At 57.0% G+C, this 12,767-nt stretch overlaps 4 protein-coding genes and 1 non-coding gene across 5 annotated transcripts; 2 read left to right on the forward strand and 3 right to left on the reverse strand.

Annotated features, from left to right (window-relative positions):
- Window positions 1–470: 470 nt before the first annotated feature.
- MFIFM68171_03732 (ASX productUBAD domain-containing protein) lies at window positions 471–2,233 on the forward strand (the record flags this gene model as incomplete). Its single annotated transcript, XM_071059153.1, has 3 exons — window positions 471–486; window positions 594–1,063; window positions 1,115–2,233. 3 exons carry the CDS (start codon window positions 471–473, stop codon window positions 2,231–2,233), a joined length of 1,605 nt encoding a protein of 534 aa, XP_070915254.1.
- Window positions 2,234–2,769: 536 nt separating this feature from the next.
- Window positions 2,770–2,867, reverse strand: MFIFM68171_t63. Its single transcript has 2 exons — window positions 2,830–2,867; window positions 2,770–2,805 (listed from the first exon to the last, which is right to left on the reverse strand). It is a non-coding gene; the product is annotated as a tRNA-Ile (tRNA).
- Window positions 2,868–3,334: 467 nt separating this feature from the next.
- Window positions 3,335–4,687, forward strand: TRM12 (S-adenosylmethionine-dependent methyltransferase; the record flags this gene model as incomplete). The annotated part of the gene is made up of 1 exon (XM_071059154.1): window positions 3,335–4,687. One exon carries the CDS (start codon window positions 3,335–3,337, stop codon window positions 4,685–4,687), a length of 1,353 nt encoding a protein of 450 aa, XP_070915255.1.
- A 54-nt stretch (window positions 4,688–4,741) lies between these two features.
- MFIFM68171_03734 (Calcium ion binding protein) lies at window positions 4,742–5,469 on the reverse strand (the record flags this gene model as incomplete). Its single annotated transcript, XM_071059155.1, has 3 exons — window positions 4,742–4,904; window positions 4,964–5,285; window positions 5,343–5,469. The coding sequence occupies 3 exons, from the start codon at window positions 5,467–5,469 to the stop codon at window positions 4,742–4,744; spliced, it is 612 nt and encodes a 203-aa protein (XP_070915256.1).
- Window positions 5,470–9,525: 4,056 nt separating this feature from the next.
- Window positions 9,526–11,111, reverse strand: MFIFM68171_03735 (Zinc finger protein like; the record flags this gene model as incomplete). The annotated part of the gene is made up of 4 exons (XM_071059156.1): window positions 9,526–10,561; window positions 10,632–10,711; window positions 10,773–10,964; window positions 11,037–11,111. The coding sequence occupies 4 exons, from the start codon at window positions 11,109–11,111 to the stop codon at window positions 9,526–9,528; spliced, it is 1,383 nt and encodes a 460-aa protein (XP_070915257.1).
- Window positions 11,112–12,767: the final 1,656 nt, after the last annotated feature.

Below are 12,767 nucleotides of genomic sequence, written 5' to 3' on the forward strand. Positions count from 1 at the left end.
CTTTCTTGGGACAGGACTTAAAGGGATTCACGTGATATGCATCACGTGATCGTCTCTTGGCTTCCAGTTGGCAAGTAGATAACCTCATCCCCATCCTCTGGGATCGCTCAACCGTGGCCTAACCGCGACGTCTATCAGAAGACCGCGTTTCATCGGCCGTCTTTTGGAAGGGGTTCGCGCCGTAGTACGCTCCGGTGCTTGCATCTTGCTGGAGAGCATCTGCCGCTAGCCTCTGGCGTTCATAGGAGTACATCACGGAGTAATTAGATCACCCGCCGGGAGCTGTTATCTAGAAACCTGAGCCGAACAGAATCGCTCATTGAACGGCAGAGCGGCGCCAGTCTGACCCGAGTTTCCTGATGCAGAACCGTGGCCGGCTCGGGGGATTGTTACATCGCCTTGTTTTGTGACCTTCGGTCATTTGTGGTTTCGTCGTCCCAGTGGCATCTGCTTTTTGCACCACGTCCCGCATGTTTGTGTCAAGCGGTGAGTTGTTAGCTATAATCAACTACACAACCTCCCCATCGCAACCGCGAAGCGCGCAAAAAATCGGACCCGATACTTGGTCTGTCGCTGATGGATTCCCAGCGCAGCCTACTTATACCCAACGGCACGTTGCGTTAATGCCCGAACAATCCTGCGCATACCGAATCAGGGGCTGCAGCATCAGCCCTACGCGGCCACCAACTGCGACGAGCATATCCCTCTAGAATCCTTGACCCGTACTCCTCTGATGGCTACCCATGGCGAGGGCGCGGGATCGAAAAGACACCGCGCAGACGAGTCCTTGCAAGAGGATACCCCGTGTCTCAGTCCGAAGAGGGTCAAGTCAGCAGGCGAACATCAGGGCTCCTTGCAATATCCGCCCGAGTTCCGGGATAGACTGTCAAAGGTCAGGCTGACTCGGAGCGCCTTGAAAGCACACGAGCGTCGGACCAGTAGGCAACCTTCTTTCCCTCCACCTAGGCCAACGACACTTGCCCAGAGGCTTGTGCCCACCTTGAGCAGCGAACTTGTTCAGTGCGTAAGAGACGGCGGTCCGGACCTGAGCGATCTTAGAGGAGTATGGCTCACCCGCATAAAAGTCGCTAGTTTGCTAACAGCTGACCTTCAGTATCCCGACCCGACAACGATCGGCCAAACTACCGGCGCTATGATACCAGAAAGATCGTCGCGAAGCCGGGCGACGAAGTCCACGGACCCGACGAGCGCCACATCGGGAACCACCAAGAGCAAGAAGTCGAGAACACCTTACAACGGTAACTTCGAACAGCACATGATAGACCATGGCATCTTCCCTACGCATAAGTCGCGGGAGCCGGACTTGGGGGAAATCACGGCGGCAATGGCGGTACCAAGGCGGTCGCTCTCTCCATCCAAATTCTCCGCTGGCGCGTTCAAGATCTTCAAGAAGAACGATGCTCGGGCGAAACACGAAGACGACGTTTTGTTGGATGTGGTTCCAATCATCTGCGGTGCAATGCAGGACGGCGAGCTGGTGGCGAGAAGGACAGTATTCGTGAACCTCAAGCCGCTCACGGACGGTACTATCTCTCCGCCCAATCCAGACGTTTATCACGGCGCCCATCCCGAACAACTTGATTTGTCTATCCGTGATGGCCTCAGTGCACACATCATTCCGTCGGCAACAGCGGATAAACCCTTGGCACCAAACTTTTTTCTGGAAGTGAAAGGACCAGATGGGAGTGCAGCTGTGGCAACACGGCAAGCTCTCTACGACGGCGCAATAGGTGCTCGAGCTATGCATAGTCTGCAGCACTATGGCAAGGACACGCCGGTTTACGATGGTAATGCGCATACAATTAGCTCGACCTACCACGCCGGCACGCTCAAATTGTACGCCCACCACGTTACGGAGCCGGTCACTCCGGAAGGTCCCCCGGAGTACCACATGACCCAAGTCAGAGCCTTTGCCATGACAAACGATCGTGAGACATTCGTTCAGGGAGCGACGGCTTTTAGGAATGCCAGGGACTTGGCGAAACGGTATCGTGACGGGCTAATCCAGACAGCAAATGCAATAGCGCGCCAGCCCAACGCACAGGCGCCGCTCGAGGCAGAGGTCACAGTCACAGAGGTACAGCGACATGCAGACCCAACGTCTGAGGCATTCATGGATTGCGTGGACGATATCGGATTACAAGTTGTTAGCGTCGACGAAGGGCCGGCTGTTCCCCATAATGCTCGTGCAGAAGAGGAAGAAAGCAGCTAAATTCCCGCGTCGCATGATGCTGTTGCACCGACCATGAGCTTCGCCACAAGTTTCACAACTGGCTTCGTCACTCACAGCCGTACCAGTTCGAAACGAGCCAGAGCATCCCAGAGTCCCCCTTCGAATCCTCAGCCACACAAAAAGCACGAGTCAATCGTCGTTCGGGACCACCAGAGTACACCCGGCGCAGACTATACCCCTTGACATCACGCATGGTGCTCGTCGAAGAAGTAATGCGCGCCACTTGGTGTGCCGGGCACAAGAACCATTATTTCTTTACACTGGAGCCACGGGTAACCCTAGGATCAACGTAGCAATCCCTCGTACTACTCCCCATGATGTAACAGCTGAGGAAAGAAACGGACAGCCGAAGAAAGTGATAAAGCAAAGCGAATGAAATCGGTAGATATACTTGGACGGACTAAGACAAACCTTTGGCACTTGTACTTTATTCGCTTGGCAATACCAGAGACTTATTCCCTCATCATAAAACGAAACAGACAGCTCCCGAAAAGAGGCAAAAAAGTGAAAAGGTTTGCCCAATAACAGGATTGAACTGTTGACCTTCGCATTACTTGATATACCAGAAGTTGCTATATTAGTACGACGCTCTAACCAGCTGAGCTAATCGGGCTTGTGATGTTGATGTCAGGGGTTGCCTTGACTGATTATCATGCACCGAAGTAGAGATCCGCCCGCTGGAGAATCCTTTCTGGAAATTTTGTGGGAGCCTTGAGGCTACTGGTATTTGTGTTCTGTGTGCTGTGGAGCGATTGCGTTGATCGGCGGCTCTGTTCCGATTACAGGGCTGACTGAGGTTTGACGAAAGATGTTTCGTCGATTGGGGTGGCGGCGGGGTTTGTTAGCGTAACACCTTTGAGACAGATTGTGTACTGTAGCGGACCGGTATTTTTCTTCCCGGGTTTCCCGCCTTTTGCTCCGTTCCGGTTATGCGCTGCCCCTGAATTTGAAGCGTCCGAACGGTCAAACGGCCGGCCCCACTTCTCCGACTTCACACTCGATTGAACCGACTCACCGGGCCTCCCTTGTCACTTCATTCTACATCACGTTTATCCCACCATCTCATCCTGTGGCCCAGACATGTCGCGACCACGGAAAAGGAAAGAAAACCCTATATGCACTGCCATTAGCGCATGGCTCGACTCGCTCCCACCCTCGCTCATCAACAGCACAACCACCCATGACATCAAACAACAGCTTATTGACGGCGCCCCGAAGCGCTGGGTTGTCTACGAGCCCATGGTCCTCCTTCCCAGCGGTAGCTTCACAGCAGCGCCATGGCCTACCCTCCTGTCCTCTCTTGACCCTGCGCAGAAAGACTCCCTCTGGACAGCAATCCTACGCGAACTCTCTCCATCCTCTAAACCAGCCCTCACCCACCTGGCCATAAACGAAGGCATCCCCTTGCAGCTGTCGAACTCCTCCTCACTTTCTTCCACAGAACCCGAAGAACCCGAAGGAGCAAAAGGTGTAGCAGAAGAGAACCTCCTCCGCTCCCCAACAGGCCTGCACCTCCTCCACGGCTCATTCGGGCCGGCCTTCCCCTCCTCCTCCTCCACCACCACCAAGCCAACCCCCTCCGACTTCGAGTCCGCCTTCTGGGTATCCACCAAGCAAAACGGCATCTACCAGACCTGGGCGCCGCGGCACACCATGTTCAGCCGGGGGAACGTCAAGGAAAAAGCCCGGCTGCTGACGCTCGGGGGCGGGCGCTCGGGCGGCGCGGGCCGCGGGCCGAGCAGCTCGCGAGACGGCGACAGGTACGCGGTCGACCTGTACGCGGGGGTCGGCTACTTCGCCTTCTCGTTCGCGGCGCGCGGCCTGCGCGTCCTCTGCTGGGAGCTGAACCCGTGGAGCGTGGAGGGCCTGCGGCGCGGGGCGGCCTTGAACGGGTGGTCGGTCCGCGTGGTCGATCCCCACCACCGCCGCCGTTCTGTGTCGGGCTGCGGGGCTGGTAGTACGAATTCGGACATGGATGTGAAGGTAGACGTGGAGGTAGACGTGGACGTGGACATGGCTGCGGTCCTGCGGGGCGGGGAGCAGATCGTTGTGTTTTTGGAGGACAATAGACACGCGGCCAAGAGGATCGCTGCCATGAGGGGGACCAAGGGACTAGAGGTAGTGCATGTCAACTGTGGGTTTTTGCCCAGCAGTAAGGGGGTTTGGCGGGATGCGTGGGAGATTGTCGGGAGTCAGGGAGGGGAAAGGGAAGGGGAGGCATGGTTGCATTTGCATGAGAATGTTGGGGTAGAGGAGGTGGAAAGGAGGAAGGGGGAGGTGCAGAGATTGTTCGGTGATTGGGCGGGGCATGGGGGAGCAGACAGGAAAAGGGAGGCGAGGGTGGAGCATGTTGAGCGGGTCAAGACGTTCGCGCCGGGAGTGTGGCATTGTGTGTTTGACGTGTTGATTACAAGGTCTAGTAGCGATGTATAACAGACGCTGGTACGGTTAGAAATTCTAAGTATTAGGCCTGGGTATTCAGCCCGCCTAATCGCGCCGGAACTTGGCCGGGATGTTGTCCTCGACAATGCTCTGCCGGGTGAGCTGCTCTGCCCGCTCCTGCTCGGCCTCCATCTGCTCGTGCTTCTTGAAGTGCTCGATGTCCTCGGGGTGGGTGAGGTCCTCGAGCTTGGTGTTCTCGTCGTGGTATCTGAGACTGTCAGTCCTCTGCGGCCCCGGATGAGCTCCTGGCAGACGGGGCATGCTCACTTCTCCCAGTGGTGAATCTCGTACTCGTATTCATCGTCGCCGTGATGGCCCGGGCCGGTGCCCATGTCCGGCAGCGTCTTGCCGGCCACCTCGATAAAGTGCACAAACTCGTCGCGGCTGATCAGGTCGTCGCGGTTGGTGTCGATCAAGCCCATAATCTCGCGCACGATCTCATCCTTGCGCTCTTGCGTGACGTGCTTGTTTGACTCGTCCATCAAGCCGTATGTCCGCAGGATCTCCTGCGCCTCCCAGCTGCCGTCGGCATCGAAGTCGTGTAACATGAAAAAGGATGAGGCGTCGAACCCGCCCGCGTGGTGCTCCTCTGCCAGCGCCGTTGGTTAGTGGGAGCGTGCGTGGCGGGTCCAGAGAGTGCGCATACCAGCCATGTGTCTTTCCATCCAGCTGGCATTCTCGTCGACCATGGGCTTCTGCGACCCGCTGCCATGGTCTCCGTGGGCGAGCGCGTACCCTGCTATCCCGGCGAGGACGATGCTCGACGGGCGCATGTTGTCTGGTCCGGGCTGGGCCGGACTGGTCGGATGAATGGATGGGTGGATGGGTGGATCGGTGGATCGATGAATCGATGGATCGATGGATCGAGAGAACTGGTTTGTTTGATGGCGGTGGCGTGTCGGGCAGTGTCAGCGTCCAGCACTCGATCCGTCGCCCCCCCGTCATCCGTTTGTCGTCGCACAAGATTATGTTGTTCGGGCGCCAAGACGACCATCGACGTAATTCTTGGCTCCCGGAGCCCTGAACCAACAGAAGGCTGGTTCCAGGCGCCGTCAGGGACCTGACAGGCTGCAAGGAACCGGGGTCTTGCGGGCTTCGCCCGAGATCTTTCAACAACCACTCAGGGCGACCCATTGGATGCATCCCATCTGATCAAGATCCGATCGAACGGGGGCAGGGGACATGGCATTTGTTTGGGCCGAGGACATCAAGATTGCCCATATCCCGTCTCCATGCCTGCCTATCCGAGAGTCGGCCGATCGCATCGCACTGCCACTGGCCGTCCCCAGCTGAGAGCCCTGCTTGTGTCTCGCAGCGGGGCACCGCGCACAAATTCAACAGTGCCGGTTCAGATAGTCAGTGCTTGTCCTCGGCCCGCCCAATCAGAAGCAGGCAGTGGCACCGGCGAGCAGGAGCATCCACATGTGCTTCGCTCAAAACAGCGTGGTTTTGCGGCTTGTCTAGTCCTTCGCCTGGGAAGCCGCTGAGCATCAAAAACCGCGCATTGTCCCGTTGAAGAGATGGTTTTCGAACCGTGGCCACAGTGTCTTTGCCGAGGGCTGTAACCGTCGTGGATGCTGCCGTTCGTTTTCTTCCTGTCCCTCTTCTTTCCTCGGGGGCCCTCGGGGGCGACGACCCCGCAAGATGCCTGCTTACAAGTCCGGAATGGCGAGCTCGTTAATCTACCTGTTCCTGCACGGCAAGGGGTTCGGCTCGCATATGTGCTCTGTTCCTCAACATTTTCTAGTGTCGGGTACGGCGTGCGTTCGTACCGAGGCTCAACCTCTGCGTCCAACCTGGGCTCTGCTTGTGAGTGCAACTCGCCCCCCGAGGCCAGCTATTGATATTGAGAGGGAGGCCAGTCCCGTTAGTTCTTCTCCTTCCCCTGATCTTCCCTTCCAACCCTCATCGACTCTCCTCGGCCCGCACGTCGCCATCGTCCATTGGACGTCGACCGAGCGCGCGGCAACATGCATACATGCACACGGTACCAGACGCCACAGCCTGGCATTGGGCCATTACCCAAAATTGTCCCGGTTCCGAAAAGCCGCGCGCAAGAATTATTCCAGAAGGTCCATGGACCAAACTGAGAGCAGCGCCCAAGCGAGCGATCTGATCTACAGTCGCATCAGCGTTTGCCGGCCATTGAGCCGAGATGCCTCGACGGCGCTTTACGCGATTATGCCCTGTTTGCAGCTCTCCATTGGCTGTCCATGCCAACAGCGCCGTGCAGCCGCCTCGCAGGCCGACACGTTCGTTGACTTAGGCAGCGGCAGAGAAGAGTGGCAGCCGGAGTGGCCGAGCCTCCGACGGCACAGTTGGAGGGTTATTATATCACCCCTTGGGCATATGGTCTGGTGCGGCTGTGCCTCTCACTTCGAGCCGTCTTACACCAGGACCGGCCTCATCCACCATCCACCCACCCATATAATCTCTCACTTTGAGAGATTCCCTCCATCCCTCAAACCGTCCACCCACTCCCCAGCTGCTCGGCTAAAGGAAACATTTTTCTGCGAGCGCAGTTCCCAAGCGCTGACATGCATTGCCTGAAGAAGCCACGACGTACTCGACGCTCTGCATCCCGATGGCGTGGGTGGCGCCAAGGGGAACCAATGCTCGTCAAAGACAAAGGGGAATGTGGCACATGCAGTTTGCATGTTGTCCACTTCGACTCGACAAACATCGCTCTCTCCGTCGATCCCTCATTTTGTCCCATCATCTCCTTTCCCTCCCTTTTTCTGCCCAGTTCCCCCTATATCTCGTGTTACGCAAACCGTCCCTCTCGCGAGTGCGACGAGCCATTCCATAATAGTTCCGTCGTTGGACAGCATCATCTACATTGGATACACAGCAGCAAAGCAAATGAAGTCTCGAACCATCTCGGCTGGCGACTCGCGCATTGGCTTGGAGGGGCAAGAAAAGCCAGGCCGTGCTCAGCGCCCGCACGCCCCGATCTACTTGGGCCCCTCCACTCAAGTTTGACGCGCCTAGGACAACGTGACATGAACCGACGATGGCACGGATGACCATGCGCCGGGGGACCGAGTCATCCCCAGGAAGGTCTATATATTCCGGTCACCTCAGGCCTCCAGGACGACTGCACCCCCTGTTCTCACTTTTACCGAGGATACACAACGTCACACAACCATGGACGGGGGCCCAGGACCCCTCACTTCGGAAGGGCGGCTAGAAGATACTTACTAGGCAAGGGGAGGGGGTTCTTGGTCATTGATGTCGCCACCTTAACCCCTTTGACCTCTGTGTTTTGTGCCGGCGATGAGAAAAACGATGACAATTAGCAGGGACATCTTCATGTCCGGGGGTGGTGCCCAGCCAAGGGTCATCAGGTCATCGACCGATAACACAAAGCACAGAGTTATGGAGGTTAGGATGGAGACGTCAATGACTGGGGTTTCCTCGCTCTTACTAGCCAGGCTCTACAACCTTCCACCCCGTTTCTCGTCCCATCTCCTCACCCTTCGAGGTACCACCCAAGCTTCTGGCCTCAGTTTCTAAGCCCAGTCTTCGATTCCGACTTCTGATCTCAACATCAGACTAGTTTAACGCAGCTGATGAACCGTCGATGGGGGTGGAAAGTTAAGCAGAGCTTTCACCTCTCCTCAGAGATCGGCAATCATCCATCCACCCACGCATCTATCTGCCCAACGGTTGAACCCCGCGGTCTCAGGAAACGATACACAATGTCAACAGCATGCACTGGGTCCAGAACGCCTCATATTGACGTGGAAGATCTATGGCCTCGGTCTTTCTCAGAGGCCGTTACAGAACCTCGGCCGGTAACCTCCTTCCAAATCGCCCACCACGATCGATTAACTCCGTCCCGAAGAAACAGTCCACGGCGTCAACAACGGGACCAAAGTTGAAGGAGGTCACCTCACTTGGTAGGGGGCCTCAGCATTACCACTCCGAGCCGACAGCATACGCCGACCGACAACTAGCCTATCACGCCTAGCCGAGACGTCCCGCTTCCAAAGATCGACAGACTACACCAGCAGTAGAACAAGACCCAGCGACGTCTCACTCTGGCATGGAAGGGCTTCACCGTTAAGTTGCTACTCCTAGACGGACCCGACATTACTCGCTCCAAAGCAGCTATTCGCGACAGCCTGAGAAGGGGGGGACCCTCCAAAGAAACAACACAGACGACATCAACAATGCGAAAGAAATCACAAGGATGCATCACTTGGGGAATGGAAAAGCAATTGCTAGGTACTAATACAGAGAGACGCTATACGACAAATGGACAGACAATCTCGTCAACCATCCATCATCGTCCATCCATCCATTTATCCATCCATACAACCAACGACTGTCGACTGACCAACACTCCGCTGGTGCGGTATGCCCCTCCCTCCCCAACTAAAAAGACTAATCCTTCACCCAGTTCGGTGCGGAAAGAAACCGAAATGCAAAAGCTATCACAAAATGCAAAAGAGAATTGGACAAAAGAAAAAAAAGGAAGTACTACTATTACACAATGAGGGAAGAACCGACAATCTCTTCCATCCGCCCAAGGATTCATTCATCCCGTCCCGTCCTGCCCCGTCCCGAGCCGACTTGGCCGAACCAAAAACGCCGCCTGCCCCGTTCGTTCCGTATAAACAACAAAAAGCAAACCAGGAGCGTGCCCATCCTTTGGAGACCAGAACAATAAACAACAACCATTTTGCCCGACGCGCGCACGCGCGCACACACGCCCACAGCCCCCGTCCCGTCATAGGGGTATCAAAACCAGGTACCGATCCATCCATCCTTAGGAGATTTTGATCATAAAATAAATCGTTTCCGAGAAGACGCATACTCAACTTTCACATGGTATCGATCCGCGCACTCGGCAACGGCATCGACGGGTCCTCGTACTCCATTTTGACCCCCCACGGGTCGAACCCGGGCCCGTACGGGGGCATCGTGCCGATCGTTGGCACCTCGACGGGCGCCTGGTACGGGATGCCGCTGTACCACTGCTGTTCTTCGGGGGCGGCCGGCTGGGATGAGTGTGTCGGCTGTTGTTGGTACACCTCGGACGGTGAGGGTTGCGGCGGTCCGGCGGCCTGGTGGTGCGGCGCCGCTTGCGGGTGCTGGACGGTTTGTGTTGTCCTTGGCTGTGCCATGGCCTGCGCGGCGGCCGACGGCATCTGGCCTTGGAAGCTCATCATTTGCGGCTGTTGCTGCTCAACAGGGCTGGCGGCGTGCAGCGTGTATGTCTGTTGATGGGGCGGCGAGTGCGTGTAGAAGCCGGTTTCCTGCGCCGGTGGACTCCTCCCTGACGCTGGCGAGAAGTTGCTCGGGCTGCTCTGCATACCGCTCGCCAGGCCTGGGCCGTTTGAGAAGGGAATCTCGAGTGGGAGCCGCTCTACGCCCTGCCGAGGGATCTGTTGGTATTGAGGGTGCTGGTTCGCGGCATGCGCATTCGGGTCCATGGTTGCCACGCCCGGATTGTTCTGGTCGACGAAGTAGCTGTGATGGGGCATGCTCACTGTCCGCTGAAGCAAGGGCTGATGAGACGGGTCATGAAGGGGAGTCGGCTGGTTGTGGGGAGCGCCGTGGTACTCTGGGGGTCCGCCAGACGATAAGCTGTGCCGGTGGCCGTACTGTTGCTGCAAGTTGTAGCCGTTAATGTGCGGGTTGAAGTCGCCCAAGGAAACGGCTCGTTGGATCTGGGGCCCGGGATGGGCCATCATGGGCAGGTGCTGCGTCGGCCACGGAATGGCTGTGTGGCTCTTGGGCGTCGATGGTGACTCCTCGGTCCCTGACTCAGACATGGAGTCCTCCATCTCCGAAGGATGGATTCCGCGCTGGTGGGAACGTCTTTGGTGCTTGACCATGGTTGTCTTCCTACAGAAGCTTAGACAGGGACCCAACGGTTAGTGCCGTGCCCCGACAGCATGGGTGGAGGAGACCAAGCGAGTCTCACCTCTTCAAGCAGCCATCATGATGGCACCTATAAGGTCGCTTGCCCGTGTGGATTCGTCGATGTCTTGCCAGACTCGAGGACTGTGCTGAAGTCAGCATCGTGGCGTCCCAGGGAAGCATGGCCAGGAAGGGGACGACGGACGTCTGAAAATCGCTTGTCGCAACCTGAATACTGGCACAGGTGCGGCTTCTCGCCAGTGTGTGTCCGCGTGTGTACTGTTAAGGCGCTCTTCTGGATAAATCGCTTGGTGCACCCGGGCCGTGTGCACGCGTATGGCCGCTCATTTGTGTGTATCCGGTAATGCCTCTGCAAATCCGACTTGCGATTGAAGCTCTATGATGGCCGTCGAGTTAGCTACTCTACCATCATAGCACGACGGCGTGGCGCTCAAGACATCATACATACCTTACCGCAGCTTTCCCAGTCGCACCGGAAAGGTCGGTTTGGGGGTTCGTGTTCAACAAGTTCCAGAAGTTCCATTGTGTCCTGGTTCGAGGAGACGTGCGCGGTGATGGGCATGGGCGGGTCGGCTGCGCACGTTCTCTTTATAAGAACGGCTCTGTTTCGCCCCTTCGAGAGTGCGGAGACGGGGGTGAGAGACCAAGGGCGGGGTGGGAATAGAGAAGTGATGATGGAGGGAGGGTCGAGACGGAAAGAAAAACTGGATAAGATGACGGCGTTGCTGATGAAGCAGCCAACTTATGCACAACCAGGGAAGTACCTCGTACCTCGTACCTGTTGTTTTATTTTGGCGTGGCCCTGGTGCAGTAGGGCGAAGCTAGTTCGGCAGGCTGGCCAGTTTCGAAAGGTCCGGGTGTTGAGGGCCGTGTGTTAAGTTTCCGAGACTAGTAGCATAATGGAGGGGCAGGGAAAGAGATGGGGCAGCGGAGGTGGGGATGGGGTGAGAGAGGAGGGAGGGGGGAGGCTCCAGGCTCAGGAACCACACACCGCGTGATGCAGATCGTCGAGGCAGGAGGACGCTTCTGGGCCTTGCCGGTGCCTGGATGCAGGTTCGCTGCAGGTGCAGATTTTTGGTCTTGTACCCAACAGGCGTGTGGCCGACTGCCGAACAGAGTTGACCGGGGGGTGGGTTATGTCGAAATCTCAGCCGTTGCTGCCCTGCGCTGCGCTGCGAAAAGGATGAGGTGCGATGCCGGTTCTTCTCCCTCTCTTTTACGTTCTGGGTTCTCTCAAAAGACCCGCTACACGTGCTTTCTTCTCCGGCGGAATAAGGTTGAGGACCACACGTGGCAGCTGTTTTGGCACAACTGGTTGCGCCGTCCAAACTTTTCTTGCTCCCCTTCCGAGTCGCCGTCTTCCAGAAGCGGCTCCAAACACCGAAACCGGCCGAGGCAGCGGGATGGCCGTCAGTGCTGTCAGTCCTGGCTCTGTTGGCAAAACGCGAGACACCGGGGACAAGGGAGGTGGAGAGGGGGGCAGCCGTAGGCTGCCGCTGTTGTTGGTGGTTGTTGTTGGGTGTCGACCTTGGGTGTTGGAACACAACCAAAGTCTAGCAGCCTCAATGGCGCAAGAACAGGCAGCGGATCCGAGATCTGGTGGGAAGGGTCCGGGGGAGCCTCGTGGTTATGTACACACACACACACACGCACACGCACTCGGAAGAAGGATCTGGACAAGGTGAGTGTTGGCGGCAGACCAAAAATGGGACCTACAACGGGTAGCCGCTTCTCGTGCGCGCAAGGGTCCAAGTACCCTATGGCGCTTGATGAGTCTATATGGTCGAGGCTACTATACCTCGGGGGTGGTTTTCCTCGCTCGGCTAGTAGCCCGGGGTGGGGAGAGGGGAGAAAAGATAGACAATACGTACGGGTACGGATGGAGGGGGTGAGTGACGAACGAAGGACAGGCGGCACAACGGTATCTGGGCTCTAGCTGCTGCAAGCAGGTATGTACTCCAGAACCGCAGCACTGCAACCTCGAAGCGTCGCTTTCCTTGTCCTGGGGTGCAGCAAAATGCGATGGACGTTTTAGAGGAGGAACGCCCGAGCACCCAAAGCTGCCGCTACAGAAATTTCGAACCGGTCCTGTGCGCTGCGACGATCCTGTTACCGATGGGGCTGATTGGACCTCTCCCGACAGGAAGCGATGCACCCTTTTCGACTGTAAAAGAGAGAA

The sequence above is a fragment of the Madurella fahalii genome, assembly GCF_045866475.1.
Source record: "Madurella fahalii IFM 68171 DNA, scaffold_2, whole genome shotgun sequence".
NCBI classification, from domain to species: Eukaryota; Fungi; Ascomycota; class Sordariomycetes; order Sordariales; genus Madurella; species Madurella fahalii.